This window comes from Haplochromis burtoni, unplaced genomic scaffold (assembly GCF_018398535.1).
Source record: "Haplochromis burtoni strain Fernald_Lab_line unplaced genomic scaffold, NCSU_Asbu1 Contig_144, whole genome shotgun sequence".
Lineage (NCBI taxonomy): Eukaryota > Metazoa > Chordata > Actinopteri > Cichliformes > Cichlidae > Haplochromis > Haplochromis burtoni.
Genome location: NW_024582505.1, coordinates 944062 through 968043, shown reverse-complemented (window position 1 = coordinate 968043; position 23982 = coordinate 944062). Strand labels below are relative to the sequence as shown.

Sequence of the window (23982 nt, the reverse complement as noted above, 5' to 3'; positions counted from 1 at the left end):
GGACTTTAAAGGATTATTTTAACTGTTCTGTTTCAATTGTAGAATGATTATACAGCATACATCTAATGACTTTAAAAAACAAGCATTATTTTGGAAATAATTAAAAGTTTACTTTCTGGTACTTATGTCACAACATCACAAGTGTGATTATATCTGAGTGAATTTATTTGCATTTGTAGAGAAGTCTAGAATCTCAAACATCTGCACATGATCTACCCAATTTCCTTCGGGGTCAACCTTTGGGATCAATAAAGTTTTATTGAATCGAAGTGAGTTGAATGATCAATGGCACAGATTACTTTACGAGTAATCGGATAAAAGATCTCAGAGTTAAAAGAGGGACTTGGAGTAAAGGGAAGGGGGATGACATAAAACATCAAATAGAAGTATATCTTTGTGTTTTCCAATATTGCTGTTAGCCATGGCATTAGTTATAACAAAGTTTAATCCTGGGTTGATTAATGATGTTCGGAGCTTAAGAATCTTGATTTTAACCCTTTTATCGGATTTGAACAGCTTGACACTGACATGTGATGAAGTTTGTATGACTGTTTGTGAACAGCTAAAATTGCATATTTACAAACCCCACAGGAACGTATCTGGTTATCTAGCTGTAGAACTGGAAGGAAACTAGAGAGAGTTGTTGATAGGGCACGACAGGAGCATTATGTAGTGATCGCTTCCAGCTGTCATTGCTGTCAGCTGATGTAAATCTTTCAGATCTTAGCTCATAGAAGTCAGATAAGAAAAGCACTTTCTTTATGCACCATTACTTCAGTAATGTCAGGGTGTCTAATGCTGGTAGGCACATCTGTGATTTATAAAAATTTAAGTATACTTAGTGTCCGTTAAAGAAAATAGCCCAGCTATACTGTAGGTGACGAGGGATATGTTGCCTTCAGTGCATTATTAGAAGTACGGTACATTAAATCCGTGAAGGTCTTAAGCTGCAGTCTTTGCATTCTTTGAGAGGCTGAACTGAGAAAACACAGAGTCATGTCTGAAACACTGCAAGTGTCCCTGCCAAATAGAAAAGTGGCACAATTTCCATGACCCTGCTTTAATGAAATCAGAAGCTTCGTCACATGTGTGTAAGCAATAATAATATTGCGCACATATGCCTTCCATGAAACATATTTTCTAACTGTGGAACTATACTTGTTCCACAGAGCCTATAAGAGGAGAAGTAAATAGAGAACATTTTTTCGTTGCTGTTGAGAATGTTATTACATTTGTAATTACATTCTCTCTGTCTCTCTTCCACTCAGTCTTTACGTCAAACATACTCAACACAAAAACACTCTCCATTACTCGTGCTGCATAAAAGTGTGTACATGCCTGGTAAGATTCTGCATGCTTTAATAGTTTGCAATCTGCTTGTGGGGGGCACAGAAGCATTAAAGATGTCAATTTAATTTTTGCAAAACTGATCGAAGCAGAAAAAAACTATCGACACAACAAGGTTAGATACAAATATGTCTGGAAAATGAATTATGATTGCCAGCAGGTAAAAAAAAGAAAGAAAGAAACTAATAAAACAGCAGAAATGACTTGATAAGTAGTTCCTTGAGCTTGACTCACTACCTCAGTGTCCCCTGGATGTCCTTTGCTTTTTTAGCAAGGGAAATTTGTATTTGTATTATCCTTTTATAAAGAAGAACAAAATGAAAGAGGAAGACCTGTGACTCTAGAGACCATTTCTTATCCTACTGAAGTAACTGATCAACATGGTGATTGAGCTGTAGAGGCTGGTAGATATGTGCAAATGGTTGGCTGATATTACACAGGACTGTCATCTCAAAATGCTTGAACCCAGGTAATAACTGGGATAAATGTTGTCAATCTAAGTTTCTACCCTCACCTGTGGTCACAAACTCTGTTTGGGGACTGAAAGAATGAGGTTGTGGATACAGGCGTCAGAAATGAGTGGCTGGGTTCTCTCTTAGAGATAAGGTCAAGAGCTCAGTCATTCAGGAGGCACTCAGGAGTAGAGGTGCTACTCCTCCACACTGCAAAGAGTCATTTGAGGTGGGCAAGATGTCATACCATGAGGAGGCCCCGGGGGAGACCCAGGACATGCTGGAGAGATTATATCTTTCAGCTGGCTTAGGAATGCCTTGGTGTCCCCACGGATAAGCTGGAGGAAGTGGATATAAGGGGAGGTCTGGGATTCTCTGCTTAGAGTGGTGTCCCAGCAACCCTGAATAAGGGAGCGATGGAGGGATGGATAAAGGGATGGCGGGCAACTAGTAATGCTAGTCTGTGTAGCCTGTGTGCACTGTGTGGAAGTCTTTTCTTGACAGTGTCTTCATCAAATAAATTGCAATAATCCAGACAGCGTTTGTGTTTGTTGTTTTGTAATAGAGGGCTGAAATTTCTACTTTTATGTAAAACCATCATTTTTGCCATCATGATGCACAACGTCAGTTTTGACTCAGGAGATAATGTTGATATTTGAATCATTTTTGCGGGAAAGCAATTTGTAAGTGGTGTCTACAAAACAGTTTAATCACAGAAGAGGCCTGAAAAATGTTTTTAATTTAACTTGTTAAGAATCAGTAGGTGACATTTGGAGTAATATCTCTATAAGACAAAGCCTTTATCAATATCTTTATTACAACACACTTCACAAGGGCAGGAAAATGAAACATGCAAGTCATTGAAATCAACATGACTAGGCCACATAACTTGTATGACTACTTGGGAAAAGAATGCAGTTTTAAAGGGTTTTGTTTTTGCATCCTCTCCTAAATAATATTCTTTGATTTTTAAGTGGTCATAGTTTCTGTGTTTGTTTTCTGTGCAACTTGTTCACTGAGATTTTAATTTAATTTAATTGACATAAATGATGCCGAGGAGAGCAGAGAGAGTGAACCAAAACAAAGTTGTGAAGCACAGTTGGATGAACCAAAGCAATTAGTGAGGAGAGTATAAAAATCCAAGGTATTGGGGGAAAAGTGTTGGGTGCCAGCTACATTACAAGTGTTTTTGTGGATTAAGTGTTTAAAAATCTGATGCATTTGGGCATTAGCACATCCAAATCAATCCTTCAAAAACATGTAAACATGTCCAAATTGTCTTCTGTGGAAGATTTACTGTGCTGTAATTATCAACTCTCATACCAGGTAAATGAGTCACTAATAACCGCAGCTGCTACAGCTGCCCATTTGTTTAATCACCTCATTGCTGGTGATTTACTGTCAGTGGTTTTTAATAAAAACTAAGAAGAAGGCTGAATCACATTGCTGTGTTGTGGTTTGTTTCCTGTGGGATTTTTATTATCAATTAAAATCTGTGATAATCAGGAAAACATAAAGTTCTGCAGCTGGACTATTGTCAGTCAGTCTTTTTAGCAGTTGAGCTGACATCCACTGCCCTTTAATCTCCATCGGTTTCTGTTTTCTCAGAAACATAGCTGGCTCTTTCCGTCTTATATTTCTCCACAGTTTCTATGCCCATTCATTCCATAAGCCTCATCATGTTCTTTTATTCCCTCTCTTTTCTTTCTACTTTCATTACTCCACAAGCCACTGGCTCCTATAAACACTTTCTCTTGCAGTAGAGGTGACTTACAATGATGAAAACCTCAGCGACAGAGAGGAATGCCTGGAGCACAACTGCCCCTTATTCTCCTCTGCACTCTTTCTTTATCTCTGCTCGGTAAGATGCTGCGATCTCACATCGGCCACCGCTCCAGCATCTTTCATACTTCCCATCTGTTTACTATGCAAAGATTATTATCTGTATATTTATGCTGTGCTCCTTTCATTCCTGTGTTTTTCCACTTCTTTGACTGACTAATACGATATAATACAGTCAGACCTGAAATAGCCACATTACATAAGTGATCTTTTTTTGAAAAATATGGGCTGCTTGATAAACAAAAGTGACTGACTCCGACTTGGCTGCTTTCTTGGCGTGCGGTGCCAAGCTGGGATAACATTATCTGAAATTGCAACATCAAACACTTTGGTAGAGATGACTAAGTGATAAGCCCTACCAAATAACCAGCCACAGATGATGTTTCTCTGGCTACATAATATATGGTGGAAATATAATTCCACACCAAGTGACCTGGAGAGAAATATATTGAATGGGAGAATGATTTTCTGTTTTCTGTGGAGCACCACGGCTCTCTTTTGTGAATGCACCCCGGAGCTCTATTCAGAAAACACACAGAGTGAGACAGAAAACATAAATTTAAGGTCTGAGGCTCATCTGTATTCTACCCATGCATCCCCGCAGTCATTTTTAACACACGATGCTTGGATAGGCACAATGTCACTCTTGCTTTAATTCCCATTAAATTAATGTTTTTGTCTTTCTCTGAAAACAAAATTGCAAACAGAAGCATAGACACTGGGAAGACAAAAGCAATTACTGTAGAATAATGAAACAAATAAAAAAAAGATGCAGGAGTGAGATATTTATAATACAATTTCTGACCTTAAAGAAAAAAAAACTTTGGTATTATCAGTCATTGAACCAACATAATTAATTGGGACAAAAATAATGAAATTATCCCACAAAGTAGTTGCCCATGTCAAAGTAAAAATGGTTTGTTTGCTACTGACCAACTCAGAACTTGCACAAATTAGCCACCTGACACAGATCTCCTGGCTGACCTTATAATAGACACATGTTGGTTTCTTTACATATGTGAACAGTCTGTGTGGTCGTCCTGGACGAATATGGTCCACTAGTTTACGCATGTCAGGAATGAGATGACAAGAAACGCCGTTTTATTTATCAGGCGAATGGCTGAGTGCTCGATCTTGTCTGTCCTTGCTATTTCCTCTAGCTTGGGGAAAAAAAACCAAATCTCAAAGCTGCGTATTTGTTAGTTACAAAGCTGGGTTTACGTCTATTCATGTCAGAAAAAAATAGTCTTTTAGTTTAATGGAGACAGTTGTGCTGCAGGATAAAATTGTGGTCTTTAGCAGTTGAAGGTTTTAGCAATTTAATATTCTCAACCTCGAAATTATTTATAAAGCACATTTAAAAACAACACACGTTGATCAAAGTGCTGTTCAACAGGCAGAATGGATAAAAACAAGAGAACAGATGAGAATTAAGTAAAAATAATAAAAGTGCCAGTAGGTGCTAAACATATACAGTTGTGGCAAATAAATGTACATGAGCAAATTCAGAAAGACTCAAATGCCAATGAATAAAAATACATTTTAAGTTTAGTTTTAAAGACTCGGTGGAAAATAGGTAGGTTTGAATGTGAGGGGAATGCTGAGAACCCACAGTCTCCTCTGAGTTTAAATCTAGATTGGATGCTTCTGACTGTGGTCCAATCAGCTGACCGGAGGGACCTGGAAGTAGAGTATAAGATGTTGGGCATGTAAGATGGAGCCAGACCATGGAGAGGGCTTTGTAGACAAACAGGAGGTGATCTAGGTGGCTAATGAGCCAGAGCCTCTTCTCTACAATGTTTAAAGGCATTCAGTTGTTATAATGCTTTTGTTAACAAAGGCACCTTTGTGTCTCCATTTCTGTGTCTATTTGTACTTTCACGCCTGTGAAAATTGTTTATCTGTATGTGTGCAGATGTGTGCATATGAGCATGCTTGTCTGACAGGATATGAAGCAAGAAAGGCTGTGTGATCGCACATGGGGAACAGATAATCACACGCAGACAACACTGTCGCAGCCTGGAGCCCCACGAGGGGGGAAGGAGAGGGGGGTAAAAGGAAGAGCGAGCAGGAGCGAGAACGAAGATATGAAATAGGAAGGAGGAAGAAATCCAAGCAGTACACCACATCTGTCACTCAGCTCCACATAGATTTCTACTGCTTAGAAATGTTAATCGGGTGTTGCCATAAATGTTTATGTGGCATGTAGCTGCCTTCGTTTCTGCCACTTAACATTCCAAGAAAATAAGAGCTTAACAGTGTATGAAAAAAATAGAGTACAGCATACAGTATATTGATTTTTGTGAACAATAAAGTTATTTTTTGTTGCTGTTACCTTGAGCATCATTGTAAGACTGTATGCATGTTTTAACAGTTAACAAGGAAATGGAAACATTCGCCTGGATAGCGTCACATGGCTGCTGTCAGCTCCAAATCTGCACAGCTCTCAGGGCCAGAATTTGGCATAAATAACATGAAAGCATGTATCCTTTCTGCTTTGTATTAATGGCTCAGGCTGCTGATGGTGTAATAGTGTGGGGATATTTTCTTGGCACACTTTGGGCCCTTTAGTACTAACTAAGCATTGTTTAAACAGCACAGCCTACCTGAGTATTGTTGCTGACCACATTCATCTCTTTATGACCACCGTGCCAATCTTTTGATGGCTGCTTCAAGCATGATAATGCACCAATTCACATGATGGTGAGTCCACTGGCCTCCACAGTCACCAGATCAGAATCCAATGGGGAACTTTTGGGATATGCAGCTGACAAATCTGCAGTAACTGTATGGTGCTGTCATGTCAGTATGAACTAAAATCTCTGAGGAATGTTTCCAGCACTTTATTGAATCCATACCATGAAAAATTAAGGCAGTTCTGAATGTAAAGGGAGTCCAACCCTGTACTAGAAAGTCCACTGTGGTAATGTACAGAGGCAGAAAGTGTCATTGATCAAATACTTATGGATCTAGTGTATATGCACATGCCTAAAGTACACATAGTACTTAGATTTGTCCCACTAGTCGTGGACTTGTTTACTGGTCTTCAATGCTGCTCATTATCACTATATATTTCGATATATTTCTGGGTATATTTGTAAACTTTTTTTCCTTTGGATTTGGCAGAATAATACAAATGCAAATTCTAAGCAGAATAATAAGTAGATTATATTCAAAGAATTCAAAGTCTCCTACGCTTGGGTTTTGTTGTGAGTACTAAGTTGCCTCTCTGTCCTCACTTCTGTGTGCTGTAGATTTCTGCATTAGCGTGTGTTGCTGTACAGCAGCCATGTCATGTAGATTGGGAGCAGCTGGGATTGTTAGGCACAGATTGTGAGTGCATTTGATGGTTGCAGTCAGTGTATATAAACTGCACAGTCGTATGGGATGTGGGGGTGTGTATGCTGATGTGTGCGGTCAGCAGGTTTGTCATGCAGCAGGACTGGTGGGGTCCCCTCGAGTATTTTCTCAGTAGGGCAACAAAGCAGACCCTGATGCCAGCGGCGCTGAACAGATGGCTGAGTTTGTTAGCATGCCTATACTGTGCCAGAGGTCAGAGGGGCTTGTTTACCCAGTTACGAGACAGCATTCATCCAAATAAACACATAGTGAGGACTTACAAAGTTACGCATGATTTATTTGCCTCATGTATATAAATGTCTCTCTCAGCAGCTTAAATTTTGCCACAAAAAAATGTTGAAATGATTTGGATCTGTGAAGGAGAGAAACATCTTGTGACCTGAGGGGTCTATTAACAATGTAGACTGAGAGAAAGAAAGATATTAAAAGCTTTATCTACCAGGAGGAAAATCCTAAAATGTTTTCTGAAAGCAGTTCATAGCCAGCAGAGGTTATGGAGTAACTGGAGTGACATGATCCTTTTTTTCTTCAAATCTTGGGTAGAATTTGAGCAGCTGCATCCTGAATAAGTTGAAATCTGTATCTTGTGAGGCACACAACCAACTCCAGTGATAACAAATAAATGCCACCAACCAGCAGCACAGCTTCTCTGGATGGTATTCTTTATTTAAGAGCATTTTTTTTTCAGAAAAAATACCCTTCCATCAAGCTTTTCAATTTACATTTTCATATTTGACATCTGACATTTTTCGCACAGGTACTCTAGCTTTTCCAGGATGGCACATTCATACGTGCCGTTGCAAGAGGTTCAGCTGTGTCTCCCAGCACAGTTTCAAGAGTTTCGAAGAAATATTACATGAGATGAGCTGGACAAGGCCGTAGAAGGGCACCAGCAAGCAGCTCCTTTATGTGAGGGGAAACAGGAGGAGCACTGACGGAGGCCTACAACATGATAAATGGTTAAAGGACTGGTTCTCATATACTGCTTTTCTACTCTGAGTACTCAAAGCGCTTTAGACAACTGCCTCATTCACCCATTTAACATTCACACACATTCATACTACAATGGATGCATCACATGGGGTCACCCAGTGATATTTGGCATGCAGACTGGAGCAGACGGGGATTAAACCACCAACCTTCCAGTTAGTAGGTGACCTGCTCTACGCTACAGCCACCCCAACATGACCTCCACTCGGCTATTCATGTCCATCTTTCTGACTAAACGGCTAGAATCAGTTTAGTCGGACTGCTCACACAGCCATGTATCATCCAGCTCGATTGGCATTCGCTAGAGGACACCAGACCTGGCAGGTGTGCAACATGGAACCCATTCTCTTCACAGGTGAGGGCAGGTTCACAGTGAGAATATGTGACAGAGACGTGAAAGAGTCTAGCGATGCTGTGCCGAACGTTATACCGCCTGCAACATTCACCCTAAAGATTCTATGCAGTCATAATACGTCAGTGTAGGTTTTATGTTGAAAATGCACTTGCAAGTTTAAGTTAAATGTTTGTTTTTTAATACACTCTTTGTGGATTATTCTCCCACACCTGTTTAGTACATCATGGAGCTTTGCTCTGTATCACACATTTTGTCTTGCTGCTTGAGTCTATAGTGTATCTTGTTCAATCAAAGATGGGAAGGAAAAATGCTGCTGTTTTCTGTTCGCGTCTTTGCAGGAACACAGATAATTCACCATGATACTGGAACTCTAATGAATTGAATCACACTCCAACAGACAGGAAACTTTGAGTGCGTTTTGCCATTTTCATAGACCCTGGGGAAGCTATAACTCTGTTGTCTGGAAGTTAGTCTCATCCTGCTGCTTTTGTTTTCCATCCATCTGCTAAATCCAAGGTGATAAATGAGACAAAAAGAAGCCACCATTTTATAGACAATGACATTTTAAATCATAGTTACACTGACAGAATGACACACAAGGGGCATCCTGACAGAGATCAATATGTCAGTATTTTCAACCTTTCACTTTCAGCTCTTGGAGATTTTTTCTGTAGAGCTGTTCTCATCTTCGCAACCCTCAATTTTCCTTTCCGTATCTCATAGATAACTTGTGAAATATCTCAGTATGACAACAGATGCATTGACGCACTCTGTTCGCCTGCTGTTAGTGTGTGCCTGCCTGGGCTTAGAGCCACTGGAAATGGCCACGATGCCACTGAACTAGGGCACTGTCAACTTCCCACTGGGTGCTTTCTAGGTTAGATCAATATGTGCTTCATAAAGCCCATATTGACCGGGAGGACTCAGACGTCTGAGAGAAGAAACACAAGAAAATGAAAAAGAAACGCAGATGGTAAGAATCCCCCCACCCCCGCAGCAAAAAAGTCTGCTGTAGATGGAAGAAAATGGTTTAGCTTTAGCCACAGGAAGGCAAGTTTATACCACTGAGCTGCGCCAATAGAAACATGATTTTGCCAGTTTGCACCCATATCAGACAAATGCCTCACTTAATGTTGAAGCCAGGAGGAGCGCAGCATGTGTGACGAGGTGAGGAGTGAAGCTCTGATCTTTCCTTCGTCTTTCTCTTTACAACCTGCTGAATGCAGCTGTTTGCTGCCCATTGGCAGCCAGGTCATTTTTCATGTTTCAGATGTAGGTTTTATTTATACTGGCATTTTTTGGATGCAATGTCATTGTCCTATCTAGTTTAATCAGTAAATGATATGAGAGAATCAGGATCCGCTGGCTTTATTCTCTTTAGGACATCAAAAATCTAAACTGCTTTGGATGTCACTGCAACATTTCCTTTTCCCCAAGCCAAATTAATCTTATGTCACTCATTCAGCCACAGTGATATTATTCTGCGAACATGTAATGAAACCTATTTCAGCTTTCCGCTTTTTGGTACTGCTCCAATTTCTCCAGGTTTCACTCAAGATTTTCATTTCTCGCACACTGTTCCAAGTGATTCTGTTAGTGTGTCTATGGTCAGATTTTTCGAGTGGTTTCACCTTAAGATGTCTTCAGGTTTTATTTGCTGAAAGTGAGTGTAGAGCTTTTTGTGAGTCATTACTCTTAAAGTTTTTCCATCATTTCTCTCAAGCGAACCAAAACAGGTTTAAACCAGAAGATTTCTGGTCTGCGTCTATCAAGCATAATTGTTATGGTTTGTAGGTTTTTGGGTTATTTTGAGTTTTCTGGCTGTTTCTGAGAATTTTTTGTCTGCTTTTCATTTTTACCTCTCATTGTCCTTGATTAGTTTTTTGCTGGTTCTTGTATCCCAGGTATTTCCACTCCCCCAATTAGTCCTTGTTGTGTTCATAGCATCAGTTTTCCTGGTGTCTGGCTCTCTGGTAATATCCCCTCCTCTGTATTTGTGATTGTATTTGTTGAGAATTTAAAATTTATGTTCTGGACTTTTTGTACTATTTGTGATTACTTCTTTCTGTGTAATAAAAGTTTGGTTTTGGTTTATTCATGTCAGTTTGTGAGTCACTCCCTTGCCATAGGGCCAAATGCCAGGCCAAATGTTTGACCTGGCAGAGTTTCATTCTGGATCCCCTTCTTGACACAGCCTCAATTTGTGTCTCCGTCCGGACTTCAACCAGCTTTCACAGTAATATGTTAAATAGTTCCATTAATTAAATGGTGTTCATAATTTTATTAAGACACATGCATGTCTTGAAAACAAAACAGTTTTTCAAAGCTTAAAATGATGGATTTAAATAAAGACAAAAGCTGTTGAGAATTGTGTCAGTAGCTTTATGTGCTTGTTTGACATGTTAATGGTGCTAATGGTTGGGGAAACTGAAAAGTCAACAGTTAATTCTTATTTTAATCATTTTGTGCAGACAATAAAGCAAGAAAGTTCTCGGTTTGAATCCAGACTGTTCTTCACTCTTCACCTGTTGTTATATCAGTGGCCTCATGTTTGACACATTAATGAATAATCAAAAAGTAGATACAGCCATCATCTTGTCAAGCAGCTGAGGTTTTGTATTTGCTGTCAATTTCCACAACACTTTGCTCTTCGGCAGTGTTTGCACGCTAAAATACTTCAAAGTTTTTGGAAGAACTTTTCTACACTACTTTCCTATTTCAGTAAAAAAAAAAACCCAAAAAACTTACTCCATTGATTTCCTGTTACTTTGTGACTAAAATAGTGCAGTATGCTGAGTCCCCTGTGTGTGCTGATCTGTTCTAGACAAGCAGGCAGTTGGAGGCAAGCTGTGGGCTGGGAACTGGGTAGAAGGAAGCCGACGGTGCATGAGCCTCCCATGACAGTCAGTCCCAGACGAGGGGGCCAAATAAACAACGAGCGAGCGAGCGAGCAGAGCACAGAGCTGCGCCTTAAGCCGGGAGAGAGAAAATAGAGAGACAGGAGAGAGCTCAGGAATAGGATGACACAGCATGCAGAGGCTTCCGGAGAGGGTAATGAGTTTGGCCAGGTTCCAAAGAAATGCTGCACCTTCAAAAGGGAGGGAGAGATACTGGTGGATATTAAAAACAAAACAAAAACTGTGCCCTCATCTTTCTTTCTGCGTCTCACGTGATGCTTTGCTGTAGATGCTGCCACAGAAAAAACTACTGTTTGCTGTTCGGTACTGATCTCTGAATCTCATGCTTGTTTTATTTGAGCCTCAGGACATATTGAACCACTGCACAGTTTGAAGTCGAAATAGAGAGAGATGAAGAGGCTTTCGTAATGTTGACCATATTCACTAATCAATATCCATTTATGCTTTTGTTATTAGTGTGTCTGGCTGAAGTATCTCCTGCCGTGACCCATTCTTTCCTTTTCTCTGTCTCTGTTCCTTCCTTCGTTCTCCCTTGCTGCTACTTCCTGCCCCTATACTTTACTCATGCAATACAGAGGGTCTGTACCAGCTGGGAGGCCCACGCTGTGCCCCTCAGAGCAGCATTGAAGGAGTGGACGATACAGAGGTAGGACCATTACAAAACAGCCTCTGTTCACTAGTAGCCAATAACATGGAGGAGTACTCATCCCTTCCACAAAATGTTGCCCTTATTTTTTCTCTCCCTTTCACTCCCTTGTTTAACGTGTCCCTTTTCAACACCCTTGCAGAGAAAATGTAAGACCCATGTGCTAATACTTGTGGTGCATGGGGGAAACATCTTGGACACAGCGGGCGGAGATCCCAGCACAAAAGCTGGCGATGTGGCCACGTTGGCCTCGGTGCTCGACAAGGTTACACGGGCGCATTTCCAAGCTGCTGCCGAACACGTGATGATCAAGCTGGTGCCATGTCCAGCTGTATGTGCTGAAGCCTTCTCTCTGGTGTCCAAGTAAGTGCTGATGCTAAACCACACGCCCTCATGTACTCTTGACATTTTAAAGTGTTGCATACCTGGATAAAATCCAGATGATTTAATTCTTTTTCATTCATATTTAGCCAAACAGGTGACAGATCAATGGCAAAACATAACTGGAGAAAGGCACAGAGGCATGGTGAATAGTTTGATAAATGTGAAAATGGTGTGAATCATGTGCTGTGGCCTTCACCGCTTCCAGATCTACCGAAAATTAAAGACTGAGGAAAAAAAATATGCCAAAATATTAGCTGAAGTCAAGTATCAAATGAGGAGATATTTTTGGAAAGAGTGATGTTCGCCCGTGCAGCGAATTTCACCACTGAATGAGAATAAAAGCTGTATTTCACGCTCCGTGTGACCCAGACCTTGCTAAGGCACTTTTAAGAACTCCTAGGGTTATCCCTTTCAGTGAACCAGAATTTTTCAGTTGCCAGTACAATTTCTTGTCGGAAATAAATTATGTGGAAACACAGCCTTTCACACCTTAAATAGAATAATGTGCCTTCTGCTGCTTGGATGGGAGGACAACATGAACTAGTGGCCTCAGGCAGCTCTGATAAACACCTTAGTGTGATATGAAGTATCTAAAATGATATGAAGTTAAGTAGAATGGATGAACACTGTGGGAAAAGTGACACCAGATTTTATAATCAGCTATTTTGTTGATTCTGTCACTGCAGACTGTAAATTAATGACAACTCTGTAAAAGGTCCTGTGCGTGTCAGTGCATTAGGCATTAGAATGAGTTGGAACACCTTTAAAATTTACATTTCAAAAGTAAAATTAGTATAAATATTAGCAGATAGTCAGTTTATTTAGTTTTGTCTTCTTGCTTCACCCACAAGTTTCCCGAACAGCTGATATTGGGTCACATGTTTAATATCACTACACACCCATACTCTAGTGAATAAATGAAAGATGTCACTGACACACTAATAAACCAAAGCTCCTCATATCAATGATATGTAACTTGAAGAAAAGTTAATGCTAATGCTATTGCATTAACTTTCTTTCTTTCACATGCGTAAACATTTGGATGGACTATGAGTGAGACATGAACACTCATGGTCCACTTTCCATATTTAAAAAATGAATGACAGCTAACATGGCTTACTCTCACAACCTGCCCAAGTTTACACACGGGAGTTAAGTGTGTTGGAGAGAGTTAGGAGTCTGTGATTTCACTTGTCAGCTGATGAATAAGTCAATGATTATGAGGCATGACGCTGAGCAGTTTCATGCTGTCACATTGTAATTTGTTGCTGCATTCCAGCTCGGTTCTTTAGACAAGGAAAACAAAGGGAAAAAGCCAAGTGCTCCATAAGGTAATTGTCCTGTTTCTGTAGCTTTTTATCTTAATTTCTTCCTATTTTGATTGAAAGCTTCAATTACAATTAAGGAGCAATTAATTCTGTATTTTTGAAGAAGATGCTTGAAGAATGTGCATGTCTGCAGGAATTAATGCCCAGTGCTGCTCAGGTGGTGAAGGTTAGCCACACTTCTGTCTTAATTAGCATGCTCAGGGCATTTCTCAGGCCCCATAAGCATGTGATCATGTGGAAAATATAACCCCTAAACTTTTTAAATGTTGCTTCTAATTGTTAAAGCTCCCCTTTAATAGTAGAGGTGTCTTCTTAGTGGATAAAATGAATGCTTAAATGACTTCATACAGTTTCCTCTAAGGCCTCTCCAAGCAATGATCTGTTTGGTTAATTAGCTACTGTTACTTTGCATTCAGGTTTCAGTTTCAAGGGGGCGGGGTTAATTGTAGACATTGTTATATTAACATGGTAATGAACAGACGTTAGCAGATGACTCTTTCTTTATGATATATTAAACATCTCCATAAACACTCACAGCTCTTATTCCTTGCAATTGAAATTGATGGAAAGCTGCTGGATGGTGTTTAGGAGATATAGGCGGCAAAAGCATGACTTTCTCCTTCCTTAGTCTGAACTGCTGTCTTTTCAGACGGCTGCTTAAGCGTAACTAATAATTTCATTTTACATTTAATGTCACATGTCCCAGTGGTCAACAGTTTTGCCTCTGACAGCGTCACTTTGTTTTCACGGCTCCCCAATTATATGCCGAGGATATTTTTTGTTTGACTTGTCACTAATCACCGTGGCTGAAAGAATGTGTTTAGCAGTCAAGTCGAGGCTTCTGTTTGGCGTTGTGATTGATGCTAGCTGGAGAGAGGTACAGACTGGAAGCAAGACAAGTGTAAAGAGATTTGAGTTGTGTAGCTGCTCAGCAGCTTGACGTCTGCTTTGCTTTCACCACATCCAGAGATAAAATATTCATGACAACAGTTTCCCATTGCAGTAGAGCGGAACTGAGTTATATGGCTGCGTGTCTCGATTGTCTATAATTGAAAGCGTGTGGACACACAGGCACGCATGAAATTTTGCTTAAAAAACAATTCTTATTGCAACAGTGTGTCAACCAAAGCTGCTTTGCTGGGAGATAAATAAATAATTAAATAAAATTAAGAGATGGAGAAATGTATAACTAAAGAAACAATTTACGCACACATACTAATACATTTAGGATTATTCATGTGTCATACATTTATTCTCTGTTATTTTATTGTTTATTATTGTTATTGTCTCTGTTATGATCAAAGTTTAATTGACGATGAGTACCACGTTTGTGACTATAATCATTCTTTGTTAACGCAGGCTTTTTTGATTCAGAGACTGTGCTCACTCACGTAATTGTGAGCGTGAGACACATCGTTCGACTTTTCTGCATAAAACTTAAGAATTAAGGGCTTGCTCCATTCAGATGCATCATCTGAAGAACCGGTGATAGAGCTCTCTAAAGATCTAGAAAAATAACAGTAAAATCCGATGCTGCTGCTGCAAAATAATACAAGATAGTAATACTCCTAAAAAAAAAATCTTTAACCTTTTGATTAGATCATTACAAGTGCAGGTGAAATAAATAGTTATTATACTTATTTTCTGCTCGGTGTGCTGCTGTTTGTTTCTAACATGAGAGATTAAGACTGCAGACACACAAGCATTAAAGGTTACTCAGTGTGTTCATTTCCAACTTTGTCTCATTGCCAAATACAGGAGATGTGAAAATCTTTAGTTTGCTGTCAGATCAAAGTAAAATTTATCCTGTTGATCCAACAGCTTGCAAATTAGGAAGGAGTATTAGTGCCACATTAAGAAAAATAAATGTTTTGAGAATAAATTTGAAGTTTCAAGATTAAAATCGTAATTCAGTTTTGAGAAAAAAGTCAAAATATGGAGATTACAGTTGTTGTTTCAAGACAAACTGCCACGGTTGCTGTACCCTTTGAGTTAGTGAAATCGTACTTCAGAATTGGTTTTGAAAAGATGCTTGTGGTCAGGCAGAAAAACACAAATGCAGATGAGTGGATTATCACAAAAGGGAATGGCTTGAAATGGACAGATGAAAGGTTATCAATGGTGATATCCTGGTGCAATACAGATATGTATGTCTTATCACAAGGTGGCTGATCAGTTTGCTTCACCAACTCATTTAAACAAGGTTTTGTAAAGGGTAGAGCAGCCATGGCAGTTTGTTGTGAAACAGTAACGGCAATCTTCACATCTCAAAATACATTTTCGACTTTAATCTTGAAACTTCAAATTTATTCTCAAAATGATCAACAATATTCTTTTCCCCTAATGTGCCCCTAATATTCCGTCGCAGCAAATGTTTTTGTAGTTTCTAATTTGTGCTCTAGCTGCTTTTCCAGCAGTATGAAAAAAGAAGGCTCAGCAGCAGATTTAAAAAGACAAACATAAAAATGTATCCACTTACTGGGTCACCAGCTGAATACATGGAAATTCCAGAGACAATGTAAAACACACAGTATGTGCTGCTGAAACCGAAGCAGGGAATCTATGTCACACTTTATTTATTGCGAATCCTACTGTTAATAAACTAAAAAAAAGGTTCCAGCCCATTTCAAACAGAAACTCTGAACATCACCTGTTTTGGACTAGGTTATGCATTGAGTTACCATGGTGATCCAGCCAGGTGAAACTCTGGCTTTTAAGGTCTACATGGTTCACTAAGCCAGTGATCTTGCTTTGTAGTACACCCTGCTGCTCTCGCTGTCATGGGGAGAGAAGACACTGAGAAACTACACTTTTTGCGTCAAAGTTCATGTATTTGTATAGTGAGAAAAGATTAGCTTTTCTTCTTTATCTGAATCTTTTTTACAATTGCCTGATAGCAGTTTGAAGTTGATATGTATTTCTGATCTGCAGTGAAAATATATAAAACTTTATTTTGGGCAGATGGCTCTAGGTCTTTAATATACTCTCACAATATGTGTGGTCAGTAGGGATTAATGGATGCCTACAAACATGAAGGCACAGCACTCAGTCAACTGCACTTTTGTCATTTAACAGTGTTTTCTCTAATGATAGTGCTGAACTTGTGGGTGTTTGGAGTCTCATTTATTTGGATGCCAATATAAACATCTTAGGAATAAGCCACACAGAAAGGAATTACTGCAGTGTGGGTAATTTGTTCTCATTCTGGGTAACAGCTTGGCTGAAAATCACACCACGGAGTGGAGGTGGCAAAACCTCTTAGCGCCTCAAAGAGAAACTTTCACATAAACAAACAAACCTTGGACTCCGTTTGGTAGTTCCTTGTGTACCATATAAGGTTCCCATAGAGAATAAACATGTTTTTCAGTTTTCTTGTTGCTGTGTGTACAAGAGCTACTGTGTCCCACAAGGCTCAGAGCAGTTATTATTAGCTCCACTGTACTAATGAACATACCTTGGAGTGCTGACGAGGAGCAGAGCGTCACAGAAACACATGCGTAATCCATAAACACAGTTGGAAAAAAAACATCCCACACGGAACGAGTTGGGAAAGCTCTCTGAACGTATATTACAGCACCATGGCACATCCAATTAACAGCAACAACACAAATGCTCCCAAATTGATTTCCTCTGCAGCCTCAATTTAAATAGAAGCATCTCAGATTTTAAAATCTGAGCAGCAGGAGAGTAAAATATAATGTATTCAGTGCCACTGTACACCCATCAGTGTTCAGGCCAAACGAGGGCAGCTGCAAGGATTTTGACTTGTCCGTCTCCAGGGAGAATGACCTCTGTTTGGTGGGTAGAAGCTCATTATTCTGGCCATTGGTGACTGAGGACATGCCAATACTCTTTCCATGCCCCCTGTCTTTAATTAATAAGGCTCAGCAGAGTGCTGCTGCTGTTCATGTTAATGGCGTAAATGCTATGCAGTGCTAAGCCAGGCATTAAGAAATTGGGAGAGCAATTAGGCAGGAAATCTGAGTGACTTCAGAGTTTTTCAGTTTGCCGTTATGTGGAAGAAGCGACAGGTTTGAAGGGCAGCATAACAAAGTCTGTCTCAAGGTTATGCTGTGTGCGATGAGGCTGGGTCGAGATTTAATTGGCTTACTTGGCTTTATCGTCTCCGCGCTTTGTTCGTGGAGCTCTTCATCATCGCATCATCACATTACTATGAACTGTCGAGGAAGACTTCAGTACGTATAGCAGGGTATTGTAAGTGGCACTAAGTAACTTAACATGGCAATCACAGGCAAATGAAAAACCCTCTCTCACTTCGAATGTAAAGGATAACCTTACAGCTGATATGATATGATGTTACCCATTTAAAAAAATGCTTCCTGTTATTGGAGTCTTCAGAGTCATGCGCTTTCATTACATGCAGATATTACGTATATATTCGTATATTCCTAGCTGACATTTTTTGAACGTGAGCTCGGAGATTTGAACGAGGTAAATGCCACTGCTCGTGAGTGCATGACTCATGAATTTAAATAATGATGGAAGAAACGTCACAGCGACATGAGGCACGCTCGTCTGTCAGTCAGGGAGATGCTGGTGCGTCTCTTTTGAGGAGCAAAAAGCCTCCCAAGTGGTACATTTGAATTATCAGCCATCTCATTGCTGTTTGATTGATGCCAAGTTCATCATTCCTGTGGTCTGCTATATTACATTAGGCTCTTAATTAGGAGTCTACATCCACCACTATACTGAGCTGTAAAATCCAGAACCAAAGAACCAGAAGTGTCAGTTTTGCTCTCAAAATTATTCGCCTAATATCACAGCTCTGTTTTTATTGATCACCAACATCGGAAAGGAAATCAAATCATTTTTATGATTAATTAGAGCCAATAAATACAGATCGGATTTGGATGGTCTGATAGCAAAACCCTGTTTCAAAGCACATGTTTGTCTTAAAAAAGATTGTAGTAATTGCTTGACATTAATTAGAAGAATGGATGTTGTGCAGAGAATAACCTGCAGCCTTCAAGGATGTTTTTATAAAATAGAGAAGAGTCTGGTTCATGCGCATACAAACAAATCCTATTTGTGCACTCTTTCTAATGTAAAACAGTGGCTGTTCCATGGTATTAATACTAACAAGCGCTTGCATAATCAAGTAATTATACAACACAAATAATGAGTGTCTCACCTGACATTTGTGGAGCAGTGCAGCAGGTGTAAAACCTCTGTTCCTGTCGTGTGACTTGTGAAACCTCTTCAGAGGTAGAGTTGTGTTTGGAATATTAATCGCAGGGTTTTTTTGCATTTCTCCAAAAGCAAGTGTGTTTTGTGAGTGTATGAGAGGAACATCTGTTAACACGACTTTAATAAGATCAGGGCCCTACAAGGCTTCGACCAAACCCACAGTGGTACTTAGCTGGGATGTTGGGAATTCTTTTCTCTCAGCTCCAAAGCTCAATAAACAAGCAGTGGATAAACAATTTATGTTGATTCAATTTATGAGGTGACCTAATGTTTTTTTTTTAGCTCTTCTTCTACTTCTTCTGTTTTTGCACAACAAGCCTTGCTCCTGAGTAATATCCTGGCATTTCTGTGCTGCAGTTGCCTGAACTGAATATTTCACAGCGGCCTCTGTAGAGGGAGTGACACTGTTGTTATGCAGATAGCTGCACCATTCCAGCAACAGCGAATACATTAAAAAGGATTTCTTTCTTTTTTTCCCCCTCTGTCATTCTCTCTCTTTTCTCTCTCTCTCTTTTTTTTTTACAATCTGCATGAAAGCAGCTTGAGGTGTTGAAACACTCTCAGAAAGCTGCCCTAAGAGCAGAGTTCATACACTGCAGGGTGAATAGTCTTAGAAGATCTGCTGTCAGTTACACATCAGAGTGGAAAAGTGCTATTAGCAAAACTTCTGGAAACATAACAGGTGAAACACACAAGCACTGATTTAGTTCTATAACTTAGAATTGTAAGAAAGAAAACCCCTGACAACTCCAGTCACTTTCCTTCACACAGCACTTTCACATTTTTCTGTACATCTACTCAGCAATATTGTTGTTGGGCATGAATTTGGAAGATGTGTAGTGTTTTGTGGAACTCTTTAAAATCTGACAAACTACTCTTCTTTGAGTTATAATATATATAAGTTCAAACATGGCAATTATATTGTGCGAACTGTTAGCAGTCATAATTTGCAGACATTTCAATGTGTGTGGCAACTCTGGTCAGTTGCTGAATATCAGGCAGGAAGATGCACTTCTTTTCTGGTTTCATCTTCTACTCACCGATTAGATGTTTTCAACTTTTCATGAAAAACAAGAACTTCCATTTTTATCAAAATGCATTGAATTTTTAATTTGTTTGCCTTGTGCATCTAAATAAGAGCATGCCAGAGTTCTCAATAACAATAAAAGCTGTATGCATATTTTGTCATGTAGCTAGGAGGAGTAGGAGTTAAGCTAAGAAACAAATCTGGTTTACTACATATACAAATATACTGGTTTTATTTGATTTAAATATTCTTAGTTTGCAACACATAATTCCCCCGATCCATCACAGAGGTGATTCTGAAGTCATTGTTGTTCCTCTCATATTCCTCTTTTTTTCTCAGCTGTGCCTACTCGATATTTAATGTGAACTTAAAATGACTTAATGTGAACTTGACTTGCCAAATAAGGAGAAAGGGCTCAACAGGGGGCATTTCAACACCAATCAGGGGCACATCTGTTGTTTTTCTTGTGAAACTCTTGTGTTGTGTGCATTTTCTATGCGGCTTTATGAGCGGAGAATGAAGGGATTTTTGCAACAAGCAAACCAATTTACCGACAAAGTTTCTCTTTTAAAATCAAGCTGAATAAGTGTGCTTGATGTGACAATGAGAATTGTGGAGGTGGCTTTATCCACTGTATATGTGACTGGCTGACAGCTGAATGCTGTGTTGCTGGAAGCCCAGGACTTACATGGATTGCTCTTGCTGCAGATACACGCACCCAACACTTTATTAGGAACAGCTTCCTAGTACTGGATTATACTTCCTTTTGTCTTCAGATCTGCTGTAAGTCTTTGTGACAGATTCAATGAGGTACTGGAAACAGTCCTCAGGGATTTTGGTCCATATTGACATGATGCTGCAGATTTGTCAGCTGCACATCCCACAGGTAGATAGGTGGATTGAGATTGGTTTACTATATACATATCATATTCATATGATATATATATCATATTCTTGGAAGCAGTTTGATATTATTAGAGGGTTGTTTTTTTTTTATCGTGGTGCATTATCCTGCTGGAAGAAGCCACCAGAACATGGACATACCTTTGTTGTAGTGGTTATGTGAGTTACTGTTTCCGTCCCATTAGCTCAAACCAGTGTGGCCATTCTCCTCTGACCTCTGTCATCAAAAAGGTATTTTTTCCTGCCAATTACTGAGTATTTTCTCTTTTTTGGATCTCTTTAAACCCTGGAGATGGTTGTGCAAGAAAATCCCAGTCCATCATCAGTTTCTGAAATACTCTGTCAAGCCTGTCTGGCACCAGAAACCATGCCATGTTTAACGTCACTTAAATAATATTTCAACATCCTGATGTACAGTTTGAACTGCATATCAGAATTCACCCATTCAGTCCATAATACCATACACAAATCCAGCCTACTATGTGTGTTCATTTTTGATTAATTGTCCAAAAACTGCACAATAACGTAAACCAATGTTAAATTAAGCATTTATCTTATAAATTCAGTGTATGAGTTTCAAGCCTGCTTTCAAGCTGAGTTACAAAGAGCTAAATTTCTCTATATAAATCTTAAATAAAATAGTTAAGTAAGCTAGTGTAACTGTTAACACGTGAAAGATCCCTGGTTTGAAACTGGGCATGGTTGTAGAAGGACATCTGGTGTAAAAGTCTGCCAAATAAAATATGCAGACATTATGGGAGCGTAAAGCTAAATATATCACAGATGTGTGTCAAAGCTTGTAAAAAACTGTTTACCGATTTACAGGACCGAAAATCTGTAGTGGCTGGATTAAACAGTGATAACATTATAATTGATACCCGTATCTCAGTAGAGCAATTGCATGTACCCAAAAACTGTTGTCAAAAATGTAATGAAAACTTAAAAAGAAAAAAAAAACACAACTTAAACTTCTGTGAATTATCAGTGGTTGCTGATAGAATTTCAGCCTTGGTGTGGCATTGGTGGTTCTTTCTGTAATCAGAGCAGCTGATGGATGGTGGCAGAAGTGCAGCTCAAGGAGACAGTGCAGGGCAATGCCATCTTTTACTGTTTCCCCACACTGTCACAAAAAGTGTTCCGTCTGATCTGTGTGTGCACGCATGCACGCTCAGTAAAAATGCACACTCTGCTCTCATTGCTGTAGCTGCTTGTTTACATAATTTTTATTTCTAGAGATTCTTCTACCTCTCACCTTGCCTGCCTACACAAACACATAACCACACACAAATGCATTTATGCCTACACAAGCTTTGTGGAAAAACCTGGGCTAAATTCAGATATCGTGTGCCATGAATGGATGTGGAATAATCACATAACACTGGAGGAACTTTTCTTGATGATGCTTTGATTTTAGACATCGTTAACTTCTTTGTTTTTTAATCTTTTTTGTTCATTTATTCTTACATGACAAGGAGATAAGCACAGCTGTTATAAGAAGCATCTTCATCCAATCCCTACAGTGTATATAAATTATTTGTATACCCTCTCCTATATCTATAGTCCAGATAAGACAAAACTAAGTTGTGTTCAAGCTATCAAAAATCAGCTAGGCTGTCCTTGAGGCCCGTCATGAAGTAGAAACAAACAGTGACAAATAGAAGACAGGTCACTGAGCTCCAAAAGACTTCATCAGTCTTGATTTTTTTTCAGGCCTCCCCCAAACATCAAAACCTCAGAAAAAAAAGTGGTTCTCTACATTAAAAAATCCATTGCGCTGGTGTTTTATGAAGTGGTAAAAAAAAACCTTTTAAGGTATGAAATAATTATGAAATCTTCCTTCTTGCTCTTCATCCATCTATTCCTCTTTAAACTCTTCCCTCCTGTCCTCCTACCATCACCCCCTCCAGTCTCAACCCGTACAGCTATGATGAGAGCTGTGTGTCCAGCAGCGTAGACCACCTGCCTCTTGCTGCCCTTCCCCTCCTCGCCATTGTCTCTCCACGCTACCAGGATGCTGTGGCGACCATCATTGACCGGGCCAACCAAGTCTATCGCAGTTTCCTGCAGTCAGAAGACGGTCAAGGGTTCAGCGGTCAGGTCTGTAGTGCCTTCTTCTATTTAGAAAAGCGTTGAGAGGCGAGGGGAACTGCTACTCTCTTGTCTCTCATCATTTAGTAATGGGCTTTAGGCCATTTAATGGAAGTCAATGGAGCAAAGATTGCTTTTGAGTGGGCTTTCTAATGTGTGGAAACTGTGGGTGCTCAGACCCTCAGAGAGCACCAGATCTTGAATGTTTATTGGACCACATTTCCTCTTTTAGTTCTACATAACAACTTACAAGGCTCTTAGTCATGGGCTGTATCTCATAATGGGGAAATAATCTGTGAGAATGCTGTTCACAGTGGACCTGAATTCACACACTGGATTTGGGCCCTTAAATGCCAAATATGTGAACTATTTTAAATGTAGTTACAATTCGGTTCTTCAAGCACTATATGGTAAAAAATTGAAAATGCTCAGGACTTTATGGTGAATGACGAATAGTAAATGCATGTAGCTAATGGGCAATGCCATCTACATTAACAGTCAGTATCCTCAAAACAGTGCAAGGACCATTATGATAAAGATAGTGATGTCAGTGCCTGTTAATCTTTGATTTGTGTGTGTGTGTCAATACTGTATGCTGTATGCTTGTTGATGTTGTGTTTAAGCTCATAATTTATTCTACTCCTGCTTTATGTCTAAAACTGCCCGGCATCCTTTCTCAGCATTTTCTCTCCTAGTAATTACTATTGTTGTAATTACCAGGTTCCAACACTGCATATTTTTAACATCATTAGACTGATGCGAAAATAAAATAATATAAATTGATGTGTTCAGTTTAATTCTGCAGACTAATTGCAATGTCTTCAACTCCAAAAGACACTGAAAACAAGCATTGGTAAAACTGATGTATTCAGTGATACAGAAGGAAAGTGCAAGGATATTTGTGTGACAAGTATTACTGCTTGCTGCTGAGCCAGATGCTACTTTTGTAGTCACAGAATTGCCTAAATACTGGCTAATTGACAAGAAAAAAAAGACGTATTACCTAAACTCACACAAAAAACAAAACAAAAAGAAAAAAAAATTCAAAGTGTGTCCAGATTTTTGACTGGGAGTACATAAACTAACCAATTTGCTGACAAAAGGACTTCATGGCAGCCCGATTAGCAAAAACCT

At 39.4% G+C, this 23982-nt stretch overlaps 1 protein-coding gene across 4 annotated transcripts in view; it reads left to right on the top strand.

Moving 5' to 3' along the window:
- pitpnm3 (PITPNM family member 3) overlaps window positions 1-23982 on the top strand; it is a 115567-nt gene that overhangs the window by 48262 nt on the left and 43323 nt on the right. For all 4 annotated transcript variants that reach the window (XM_014336715.2, XM_005932030.3, XM_014336714.2 and 1 more), the window contains exons 4-6: window positions 11840-11910; window positions 12053-12273; window positions 22668-22857. In XM_014336715.2, the coding sequence (XP_014192201.1) occupies window positions 11840-11910; window positions 12053-12273; window positions 22668-22857 (482 nt within the window). The remainder of the gene's footprint in view (window positions 1-11839; window positions 11911-12052; window positions 12274-22667; window positions 22858-23982) is intronic.